The 12,522-nt window shown below is 48.1% G+C and overlaps 2 gene segments (V, D, J or C); both read right to left on the bottom strand.

Annotated features, from left to right (window-relative positions):
• Nucleotides 1–829: 829 nt before the first annotated feature.
• LOC121010105 (probable non-functional immunoglobulin lambda variable 5-48) lies at nucleotides 830–1,319 on the bottom strand. The segment is given in 2 exon segments: nucleotides 830–1,182; nucleotides 1,274–1,319. Coding segments are annotated over 2 exon segments (399 nt in total).
• A 4,565-nt stretch (nucleotides 1,320–5,884) lies between these two features.
• LOC121010134 (probable non-functional immunoglobulin lambda variable 1-50) lies at nucleotides 5,885–6,999 on the bottom strand. The segment is given in 3 exon segments: nucleotides 5,885–6,209; nucleotides 6,440–6,742; nucleotides 6,864–6,999. Coding segments are annotated over 3 exon segments (399 nt in total).
• Between the last annotated feature and the right edge of the window lie 5,523 nt (nucleotides 7,000–12,522).

Genomic DNA, 12,522 nt, shown 5'->3' with positions numbered 1-12,522 from the left:
AATTAACACATAATATTCTTTTTCATAACCCAATAGAACAACCGGCTAAAATATTGAGCAAAACGTTTGTGTGCACAAGTGTGCAAAATAAAAAGTGACGAGAATAATAGACATCGGAGAATAAATTTTTTTTTTAAAAATCGAAATTTTTAATAATTCCTAATTATCTTATAGGCCACTATGGAAAAATAAACAATGATCATTTTGACAGCCTGTGCATTAAAATTGGAGCCATACAGAAGCTAGCATGGCCTTCGCACAAGGGTGACAAGCAAGTAAGTGAAGCCTTCCGTGTATTTCCAGATGGTGGTGGTGATGCTCCTACAACGATGCCAGTGAATGGAGCGCTTACAATGGTACATGTTCTGTGATTCAGCACCCGGGGAATGTGCTCAGTAGGGAAATCACTACAGACAGGAAGGAATTATTGGCTCCAAAGGGCTGAGTGCAGGGGGACAATGGCCCCGCTGCTGGTGGGTCAGGGTTTTCTCTAAAGGTGATGGAAATGTTGTCAATTTAATCATGATGGTGGTGGCCAAAGCCTCTACGTATACCTACAATTATTGAATATTTATACTTTTTAAATTTTCCACAGACCCTGGGTCATGGGAAGTTGGGCTCTATTCCCTCACCTGCGTGTGCTCTTGTGACATCTGTGATCATCTTGTGTCTTTACACAATAGCATCATCTGTGTGTCACTCCTTCCTCCTCAAGGACAGGTCTCACCACAGAGGTGTCTCCCCTACAGGAGCCTTCACAGAAGCTTCTCAATAAAAGAGACTCAGAGGCAAGGTCTGTGAGTTCAGGGGTTTTTGTCTCACTTCCTCGTTATCTGTGACACTGTGAGTAAAGGTAGCTGTTCCCACTGCCATAACCTGTAGCACAGTAATAGTCAGCTTCGTCCTCAGGCTGCGGCCCAGCGATGAGCAGAAGCCCCGCATTGGCCGAGGCATCTTTGGACCCGGAGAAGCGGCTGGGGACCCCAGGGCCCTGGTGCTTATTTGAATCTGAGTAGTAGTACAGGAGATACCGGGGAGGGCTCCCTGGCTTCTGCTGGAACCAATTTATGTAGTAGCCCCCAACATTGAAGCCGCTGCTCAGGGTGCAGGTGAGTCTGGCTGTTGTTCCCGGAGATGCAGACAGGGAGGGCGGCTGGGTCAGCACAGGCTGGGACAGGGAACCTGCAAAGAAACAGGGAGAAATTTCTCAAGATTCCGACTTCAGGAGGAGTGATTTTGAGGGCTGCCCAGTTTCCGTGAGGCCTTTCCCCACCTGCACAATGGGAGAGGAGCATGAGGAGGACAGGAGTCCAGGCCATGGTGATACAGATCCTGGTCCCCACAGCTGGCAGGGCTGCCCGAGGCCTCCTTTTCTCCTCCACTCTCTGCCAGAGGAGGGCCGTCCATGCAAATGAGGCACATCTGGTGACTGCCCAGCCCCTCCCTCGGCCCTGATGCGGAAACCCGGCCAGACACCACACACTGAGGAGGATGGAGGTTGGCTTCACCCCTGGGGAGATCCCTGGGAGGAAGCACCTGCTGAAACAACACACAGGTCCCTCCTCAGGGGACTCTGCCAGGCCAGAGAGGACGCAACTGCTGAGTCCCCACCAGGAGCACAGGGCTCAGTCCCCGGGTCAGGTGCCCTTGACTGAATGGTCCTCGCTAAGCAGCTTTGTAGGAAGCACAAGACAGTCCCACAGCACCCCTCCTGGTCACAGGGTACAGCACTCACTGTGTCTCAAAGCCCCGAGAGCCCAGCTGGTTTCTGCAGCTCACCAGGTCCCTGTCTTTGCACACATCCATAGTCCAATCCTTAGCACACGTTCCCCCTGCTATCTGAAAGTACATCACCCCTAAGAACCTTAGCCACAAACGGCAGAAGGCAAAGAAGCCATTAACATTAATTTATATGGACAATTGGTTGCATGTTTCCAGACTCAAAAAGCAACCTTTCCTAGGCTTCTCTAATACCTATGGACACATCTTGTTCTCAGATGCACAAAATGTATGGAGAGTAAGAGCACATAACATACACAGTTCAAAGCTCTGGTGCCCTGGTGCTGAGATGCTGTGTGTGCAGTTCTCAGGAGAGGAGCTAGATGGCACCCCTGATGCTGCTTGATTGTGCCCTGTCTCTGTAGAGGCCTCCTGCAAAACAAAGGCTGGATGCTATTTTGGTTCTTCTTCCTTTGTAAAACTGAAAATCTTCCTCAGATTTCTTTTAGCAACAAAGACAGGTACTAATGTAAATGTGTCCTAGAAGGTAAGTGGCTTAAACAGTACTTTACCTGTACCATGATTCTGATCCTTGTGTTTAATTATTGTAACTTCTCCCTCCAGGAGAAGCCCTGGTCCATGGGATGTGCAAATATGTGCATATATAATTAATTACAGGATGTTCTAGACAAAGCTGAATGACCCAGGTGTGCATCAGGTCAGGTGTCACAGAAGAGGGGACAATTGAGCTGCTTGGAAGAAATTGTAGAGGTTGTTCCCAGGAAAGGAATAGAAAGAGAATTTTGTAGGAATACACTCACCTAGTGTCATATTCCAAAGAGGATAATTCAGCCAACATCTCAAAAAATTGAATTGAATGTGTTGCTAATAATTACATTTGATGTATTGATCAGTAGATAAATACATACATACATACATACATACATACATACATACATACAATAGCTTTGGTTAGCTTCACATTTACCAGTGGAGAGTGTCCCATACTTTTTAATCTTAGGAGTTGACTTTATATTCCCCCAATTTGTAGGTTCTGCATATCTGTGTCCTGTATCTCTTGTCAGGAGTTTGTTTTGGTGTCATAACATTTCCTTATATTAAAAGAAAATTCCCTACCTGTATTTTATTACACATTGTCTTAGTTTAATAGAGGTTAAATGTGAGACTTTAATGTTTTTCAGATGTGTTCAATGTCTGAGCATTTGCTTCCATAAACCCTCACTTTCTCATTGCACCATGGATCCACCTCAACTTGCACTGTGCAAATGATTCCCACACTTCTCGACTCAAAGCCCTCTTTAGTAAATTTCTGTGACCAGAAACACCCACATCCTTAAGACAGTTTGTCTCAAGGCAGTCAGAGGGCTCTTCCTCGTCAAACTCAGACAGGTCCCTCAGTGCTGTTGGCATAAAACCCAAAGTCTGTCCTACCCAAGGTGCTCATTTTGGTCTGGCTCCCCCACTTCTCCACTCCCTGAACAGCCACACCCCTTGATCTCTACCTCCAACTTCCCTTCTTTCCTATTACTTAAAATCCTGAATTCCCATCTCCTCCAAGGTCTCCAACCTGCCTCTTCCTCAGCTTGTTGGGAGGAGATGCGAGATAACCTGACATCATGGATGAAACACATATTTTGGCAACTCTGAGTAGAACTTTATAGCAGGATATGCATACATCATCCCTCATAAGAAAAAAAGCTAGAGATGGAAAGGTAGATAGATGATAGATAGATAGATAGATAAGTAGATTATAGATATAGATATAGATAGATATAGATCATGGCCCTGTTCAAGTTGAAAAACAATAAACAAAAGTGTAAAGAATAGCCTGCATCCGTGTCCAACCACAAGGTCTCACTTTGCTGACTCTTCCACCTTTCTTTGTCCCTCATCCTCCTCCCTTCCTGAACATAAAACAAATCCAAACACTCCATCATCAGTATGGCTTTCACTGATGTATGAACTTTGAGAGATTTAGCACGTTACCTTCATGTTCAGTGTTCCAGAGTTCTTGTACATTAAAGCAATGGGTTCCAACTACTCTCACATTACATGTATCTGTGTTGTCATTTCCTACATCTCAGGAGAAAGAAAGGGATGACTGTGTTCTCTACATGAGCTCACAGAAGGGAAAATCAAAACAGGGCATGAAGATGCTCTAACCATGATGGGATGTGACTTCACAGAGTGGAGAAACCATCTGGTGACGTTGTGGACCAGGGGTTAGAGGGTGGACACGGCAGGGCAAGACCTAAGAAACTATGTGGTCCAGGGAGAGCAACTGAGACAGGAGAACAGGAGGTGGAGACACAGGAGGCTGTGCTCACAGGAGACGCTCAGGATTGTGAGGCAGAAGGAACTCGGGGAGAGAAGCAGGAAGAGGATAGTGTGAACTGGGGGTTCCTGCTCTGACGGACCCGTCAGATGGTGCTTCCTTTGCCTGCAGGCAAGCATTACATAAGGAGATGGTTCTCTATTAAGAAACTAGTTGAAGATCTGGGAAACAAGTAGAAATAGTGAATTTCAAGCTCATAAATGGTGGACCCTGACCTTGGTGGCAGCAAGCAGTGACTATGCCTGAGGCCGGTGTCCAGGCGTGGTGAGCAGTCTCCATCCAGGTGTGGATGTGTAAGAGGGACAGGAGCCTGGGACAGAACCCAAGGTACCATACCCCTGTACAGAATGGGTGAGAGGATCCCCCATGAGTCCCTAAGTCCAGGCTGGCTCTGGTACCCAGTCCCTTCATCATTCGTGTGGCATGTGTGTATTAATGATGTCCTCCCTTCTGGTGAGCCGGGTGCAGGTTTGTCTTTCCCAGGCTGGTGCCCAGGGAGGGCCGGTGACGGTGAAAATATGATCGGTGGTGATGTTTGCAGACCTGTAGACTCAAGGGTGAGTTCGGGACAGGTCATGAGAGTCCGTGAGCGTGGAGCATCCAAGATCAGACTGAAATGCCTGGGACAGTGGGCATCATGAAGAGGGGCTGAAGAACCAGAACCTCTCACCCCACCTGCACATCTCCAGGACCTCCAACCACAGGGAGGCAGACCTACAGGATCTTTCTCAACCCCCTCAGCTCCCAGGGGAAGGGGCACTTCATTCTGGTCACCGCTCCCCACCCCCACTTCCTCTTCTCTTTCTCTGCCCAGGACCTCAGTCTGTAGCCCCAAGTGTGCTGTGTAGTTTCCAGGTCTTGTAAGTAATAAACCCGTATTTTTCAAAGATTCCTGATGGTTGTAGCTGAAGAATACCTCGTAGGCATAATACGAACCACAAGGGTGGGTCTGGCCACCACTTTGGTTACGGACAAACTAAGACCCCCATAAAACATTAGCATCCATTCCTGAAGAGAGAACACTGCCTCCCAACATCTGCAACCATTGACTTCATTGTTCAGTTCCAGTGCACAGCCCAGACACATCACGATTATTGACCACTCAGCCCATGGGATACAACTCCCTCAACTGGAGTATGGGCCTTACATGTGGTTTCTTTTGTCTCTGAACATACAGGCTCCCCTCCTTTTCAAAGTCCCTCAGGTCAGCACCCTTTCGCCCCGCCCCTTCGGCGAAGCAGGTTCATGCCCTTGTAGCAGTAGATTGGATGATGTCACACTGTGCACCCTATTAGAGACCCCAGACTTCCTAGATGACTTTACATGCATGCCCTAAGGTGCTGTGATTGTGCTGCAGAGTATAGTGATCTGTGACAACACAGCAGTACGGTGTGGCTGCCATCACGGTGTCCCGTACGAGAGTGTCACCACTATAAATGCAATGCCGTGCTTCACACATTCACCCTCCTGCTCCTTCCTCCGCCTCCTGTGATCACTGACCTTCAAACACTCCAGAGTCGTGCTTTTTCTAAAATGTAATCCAATTACAATTGTGTTATGCAGCACTTTAAATGTTCTCCTTTCTGGAGAAATATGTATTTACAATTGGTGTATGTTACTGTGACGTCAGAGGTCATTTGTTTTAAAGCTGGCTAAGTTCCCAGTGTACAATGTACAGCCTACTGGAGGACATCTGTGTCACGTCAAGTCTTGGAGATTATGTAAAAAGCTGGTATAAACACCCGTGTGCAGAGTTTTCATTGCTTTTACATGTGATGGTTATGAAGAAAGCTTCTACAGACATTCACATTCAGGATTTGCTCTGGGCAGATTGTTTTTATTTCACCTTTTCAATTTGCAGTTCGGCATGTTTCCTGTATTCCCCACAAATATCAGCATATAAGCGAAACTGGTCATCTGGTTAAAGCTAAGCAAAATGATACCAGATGCCGAGAGAGTTGACATGCCCATCTAGTAGAGCAGGGACAGTGCTGAGGCCCCATCGAGAGGCTCAGAACGGAGAAGATGTTTCACTCATTGAAAGATCAGAAGACAACAAATGAATATAAACTAGCATGGAAGTAAATTTTCATAGTTCATGAGGACAAGGACTTTCTGCTACCATAGCGACCATCTGTCTATGAATGAACTAATCTGAGTGACCTTGAGGACAGAAGGGAGAGGAGGAGCCTCACTCCTATGGGGTGCAACTGGGTGGACCAGGGCGCAGGGCATCAGCCAAAAAATAAGCAGAATTTACAGACTAAGCTGAGCACGCAGCTGCTGGGTTATTCACGCTCTTCACAAATGAGTAACTAGGTTTTTGTGTCACTTCCCCACAGGTCTGGAGCACTGTGTGAGCACTGAGACTGCTGTCCCACGTTGAGCAGTAATAATCAGCCTCGTCCTCAGCCTGCAGCCCAGTGATGGTCAAGGAGCCTGTGTTGCCAGACTTGGAGCCAGAAAATCGATCTGGGACTCCCGAGGGTCGATTGCTATTTCCATAGATGAGGAGTTTGGGAGCTGTTCCTGAGAGTTGTTGGTACCAGCTCACATAATTACCACGCCCGATGTTGGAGCTGCTTCCAGTGCAGGAGATGGTGACCCTCTGGCCCAGGGCCCCAGACACTGAGGGCGGCTGAGTCAGCACAGACTGAGCCCAGGACCCTGGAAATGGGAGAGACACAGAGAGGGTGATGATATGGTCTAGAGACAAGAGGAAGAAGCAGGGCCCATTTTGTCCTCCCAGGAAAGTGTGTCCCTTTCCCCTGTCCCCACATTCAGTCACCTGTGCAGTGAGCGAGGAGGGTGAGGAGGAGAAAGGACCAGGCCATGGTGGAGGTCATCACCGATCCTGCCTTCTGTGGCCCCACAGCTGAGCAGAGCCTCCCCTAATCTCTCCCTTCCCCTCTTCATCCTCTGAGAGAGGGAGGGCCCTTCCATGCAAATGAGACTCCCAGCTCTCTGACCCCTCACTGGCCCTGGGTCAAAGGCCTCTGACCGATGATGTCAGGAGGGGTGGGGATGGGAGGGGCTGTGTAGAATCAGGGTGTGGGGAGGTCCCAGTTTTGAGCCCTGAGCAGAGGGCACAGTCAGTGCCAGTTCTGCAGTCACAGCTCTGATCATCCTTTACCCCTCAGAAACAGGACCGGTGCGCCCCCTGGTGTCAAGACCCAGACCCATCATAGTGTGCATGGTGAGGAGAGGACACAGAAATAGCTCATGCCTCCCCATTGCTCTGATTCCTGTCCCCTGCATTAGGGCCAGACCAAGTGTCCCCTTAATATGGCCTCCCATCATCTCAGGGGAGACTATCCTCTACTCAGACTCCTCAGGCTGAATGTGTCTAGGGCTCCCTGGCTGTTCATGGGGCTTTATACAAACTCCTCTTAGATCAGGATCATGTCCAGATCAGTGACTAGTCCCCACGGATACATGTCCCCATTGCGCATTGTGTTAGGTGTTTCCTGTGGTGTGATTGTTCCCCCCTTTACAGACGTCTCATTACCCTGAGGTTCCCACAACACCGAGGAGACTGGTAGCAATTCTCTGCATTGTGTGAGCAGAAGCCCTCGTGTGTAACCCTAGAGGGGTTACACACTGAACATCTTTGTCATCTGTCACTACTTCCACCTGTTTGACATAACAGTTCTCCACACACTATGGGCAATGGTTCCTCCTAGGATTCCTTTTCCAGCACACAGACACAAGTCTGCAGGATCCCTGCCAGGAGAGGTTGTGTGTGGCATTGGCCTTGGGGCACAAGGGGAAAATATGTGGGAAGAGCCAGGTGGGAACGTGACAGCTGCAGATGCTCTGACAGGGATCCAGTGACACAGTTTATGTATTTGTCACCACTTAGCCAACTTGGCACCTAAAAACGGATGAGTGTTCTTTTACATGAAATTCGTCTCAATAGGATTGATTAAAACTCAAAGATAACGCCCTCGTGAATCACTAGTACATTGTTCACAGATCTGTGCTTTTCGCAGGGAGAATATGGATGGAAATTATGGTTTAAAAATTCGGTGGAAAAACAAAGGAGAAGGAATGACCCCTGTTCTCGTTTAATAGAGTTCCATAAACATTTTGTGAACTCATTTGATGTTTTTCTCTTGAGTTTGTTTTTTTTTAATCATTGATTTGGCCCTGCAGGTAGGAAAGACTGACGTGGTGCCCAGTAAAACCCCAAGAGGGGCCTGTTCCTATGAGCTTCAGAGCCATTTCAGTGATGAGATTATCAAACACAGAGCTTCAAGGGACGAGCCGTTGGGGTCAGATTTGTCTCTTGGGTGGGCACAGCTGTAGCCCCTCTACCTTGTGTCTAGCATGTTCAGGGCAGAGCATTTATTCATGCAACTGCCCATGACTAGAGGAATGAGTCCCTATTATCCAAGTTCACCTGGACCCAGAAGTTTCTGTCAAAGGTCCCACACCTGAATAGTGGAGAGGCGGAGACAAGGGGGCCTCTGTCCCTGACATCACAGGCCCTGAGGCCCTGGGTTTGGGAAGAGGACATTTCAGCAGAGGTCAGCCTGTTTGTAGGTATCACTGGGGTGACGGAGGGAGCAACAGCCCAGCTCTGAGAACCAGGTGAGGCTGTGACTCACATCCCGATGAGCCTTGAGCTCTATGGGAGCAGAACTCAGGCTGCTGCTCCCAGAATCAATGTACTGATCAGCCTCAAGCACTGACTGGAGCCCAGAGATGGTTGGGGACTGAGCTGTTGATGGGGACAGACACTTGCCCTGGGATTCCTGAGCAACAGCCTCGTCCCAGGACATCAGGTGTCCAGAACATGTCCTGGCTGCCCTGGTGACAGGGCCCCAGTCACCCTCAATGTCCCTGTTGTTTTCTAGTGATGGAGAATCTGACACTAAGAATGGCTGGGTAAGCAGAGTTTGACCCTGACTTCTGGAGGGACAGAGACACCTGGAAACTACAGAATCCAGGACACCATACCCTCAGAGAAAGGAGAAGGTTGTGTGTGTGGTTTTGTGTGTGTGTGTGTGTGTGTGTGTGTGTGTGTGTGTCTGGGTGTGTGACCTAAAATGAAACCGGGTGGCCTTACATCCCTCTTATTCCTTCTCCACATCCTGAGAGATATTTGACCTTCTCCAGAGTTATAGACCTTGCATTTAAAGGCAGATATCTCAAATACCAGTTACCTGGGGGAGGAATTATTTAGTCAGTGAGGATTCATTGGAGAGCAGACCTGTTAACACTTCCCTGGATCAGAAGTCTTGTTGAGTGACAGCAGGAAGGAGAATATGAGGGGTTTCATGCAGCTCTATTATCTGGTCATTCTCCTCCCTAGAGATGGGTCCCAGGAATGGGAAACTGCAGCAAGATCATTCCCAGCTTTCTCTGAAATCCTAACTTGGAGACAGAAGTCAGACCTGAAGAGCCAGAGGGACTGAAGCCTGAGGGACAAAGGAGCAGAGGGGGGAAGAGGTGGGAGGGTGTGGGGGCTGTTGTCGTGGAGAGTCTGCAGAATCTGGTCCAAGTTCATGTCTAGCTTGTTCAGAGAGAGGAGACTGTGTCTATGACCAGGGTTATTGTCACTCTATCAGCCGTGGATGCATCCGTACTGACACAAGGTCACAGTCTATGGAATAAGGTGGTGGAACTAATGTGTGGATGAATGTTGGCTGGGGAGCACGTTCAGGTGCAGGCACAGTATTTACTCCTGTGCATCTTCTCCAGACCTCGTGGGGACGTGCGGTTGGGCTCTGTTACCTCATCTGTCAGTGTCTTCCTGGGATGCCCAATTTCCTCTCACTTTACATTCAAACACGAGTGTCCCTCTTTTGCCGTTTCAAGGACAGATGTTTCTGCAGATGATCCCTCTTACATGTGTCTCTACATGAGCTTCTCACTGAAAAGAGATTCAGAAACAAGGTCTGGGGGACCAAGAGTTCTTGTCTCACTTCCTCGTTATCTGAGACACTGTGAGTAACGGTGGCTGCTCCCACTGCCATGACATAGAGCACAGTAAGAGTCAGCCTCGTCCTCAGGCTGCAGCCCACAGGTGAGCAGAATCCCTGCATTGGCTGAAGCATCTTTGGATCCAGATAAGCAGCTGGGAAATGCAGATCTGAACTCCTTGATTCTGAGTAATAACACAAGACTTACCAGGGCTCCTTGGTTTCTAATGAAACCAGCTTATGCCATAGCTACCAACTCTGAAGCCAGTGCCCAAGGTGCAGGTGAGCCTGGTTATTGTTCTCACAGATGCCGAGAGAGAGAGAGTGGGTGGGTCAGCACTGCCTGGGACAAGGGTAAAGTTTCCCACTGTCTGAGACTGAGAGACTGATGCAGGCTGGAGGGCTACCCTGCATCCCCAAAGCCTGTTCCTACCTGTGCACTTAGAGGAGAGCACTAGAAGGATTGGAGTCCAGGCCATGATGACACAGACCCTGGTCTCCACACTGGGCTGGGGCTCCCCAGGCCTCCTTTTCTCCTCCACTCTCTGCCACAGAAAGGGCTATCCATGTAAATGGGGCCCATCCAGGGACTGCTAAGCCTGTCCATGAACCCTGGTGCTGGAGCTCAGCTCACTTCACACACTAAAGAGGATGGAGGTTGCCTTCAACCCTGGGGAGACAAAGCGTATTCAGTGACAATATACAGTCTCTGACAATAAATTATGTTAAAAATAAATACATAAGATAGACATTACTGAAACTGTAAAAAAAAGACATTCTATAAGTGTATGAGGATAATTTAACCAAATGATGTAATTGGGTACCTTTAATAAAGAAATGTATTCTTTGGAAAGCCAAACCAAAGCAAACAATATACAGTCTCTGCTCAGGGGACTCAGTCAGACCGGAGGGAACTCAACTGCTGAGTCCCCATCAGGGAGCACTGGGCCCAGTCCCAGCTCTGTATCTTCTTTGGGGGAATGGGCCTCACTGAGCTACTGTGTTAGGGACCACTGGGGGTTGTATGTAAGCGATCAATCACGGGAAACTACCCCCAAAACCAAAAGCACACTGTATACACTGCATGCTAGCTAACTTGACAATAAATTTTAAAAAATTTAAAAAAAAATTCTCCAATAAAGAAATAAATAGCAAAAAAAAAAAAAAAAAAAGAAAAGAAAAGAAAAGAAAAGAAATACAAAAATAAATGCTGTACATTCAGAGAATGCAATTGCTAAACTCCAGGTTTGGTAAACAAACACTGCTTTTTGGTGAAATCTTTACCATGGAGGAGAGGCTCATCATAAGGTCTATCTATTTAGTTGGCTTTCTTATTTGGAGGCAAAAGCACATCCCAGGGGTTGGGATAAGTGCAGGTCACCCTCTGTCTTGAAAATATACGTGTCAATGTAAAGTTTCATAAAACATAGTATGATCGTGTGTGCCGTCATCTGGATGGGTTTCATGTTCTGCTCTACCCATGTTTTGCAAGCTGAAAATATAGTAGTGATGTTAACATTTATTAGCATTAATATACATTTTGTTTAACTTTTTAGAGGCTCCATGGGTACTGTGTGTAAGAAAAGGCAAGAGTTACAGATTTCATGCCAGAAACCCCAGGGAATATGTTCTATTGCTATTTTGCTAGTAAAGGTACTAATCATCTCAATAATTGTTTCACATCTTGGAACCTAAGGCCTCAGGGTTTCATCCACCTCCTCATGTGTCTCTGTCACTGTGATAAACACCACTGTCCTACACTTGACAGTGAGTTCCACAGAAGCTTCCCAACGAAGAGGACCAGGGACAAGGAGCCAGGGGTTTTGTCTCACTTCCTCGTTATCTGTGACACCGTAAGTAACGGTAGCCACTCACACCGATGTGATCTGTACCACAGAAATTCTCAGCCTCGTCTTCAGGCTGCAGCCCAGAGATGAGCAAAATTGCTGTGTTAGTGGAGGCATCTTTGGATCCAGAGACACGACTGGGGACCCCAGGTCCCAGCTGCTTTTCTAAGTCTAAGTATTACAGGAAACACCAGAGATGGCTCCCTGCCTTCTGCTGGTACCAGTACATGTTTTGACCACCAACACTGAAGCCACTGCTCAGGGTGCAAGTGAGTCTGGCTGTTGTTCCCAGAGATGCAGACAGGGAGGTCGGCTGGGTCAGCACAGTCTGGGACAGGGAACCTGCAAACACAGACACAGCAGAATGAAGAGAAGGGACAGGGTGCATGTCATTGGGGAGCTGAGCCAGAGGGATTTGACTCAGGCTGTGGACCCACCCTGTGGACTGAGGCCTATCTTTATCTGTGCAGCGACAGATGAACAGGAGAAAGACAGGGGTCCAGACCATGGTGACACAGCCCCTACTTTAGCCACAGTGCTAGGGCTGGGCTGCCCATAGTCTCTCCTGTCCTCTCCCCGCAGGCCTCACCAAGGAGGGGCTGCTCATGCAAATATGACCCCCCTCTGCCTCTCCCTCCTGTGCACTCACAGGTCTGTGGCCCTTGGACAAGGA

Source organism: Herpailurus yagouaroundi, unplaced genomic scaffold (assembly GCF_014898765.1).
Source record: "Herpailurus yagouaroundi ecotype Mexico unplaced genomic scaffold, PumYag 191, whole genome shotgun sequence".
In the NCBI taxonomy this organism is placed as follows: Eukaryota; Metazoa; Chordata; class Mammalia; order Carnivora; family Felidae; genus Herpailurus; species Herpailurus yagouaroundi.
The sequence above is the reverse complement of the archived record's forward strand: the minus strand, read 5'-3'. Positions and strand labels throughout refer to the sequence as shown.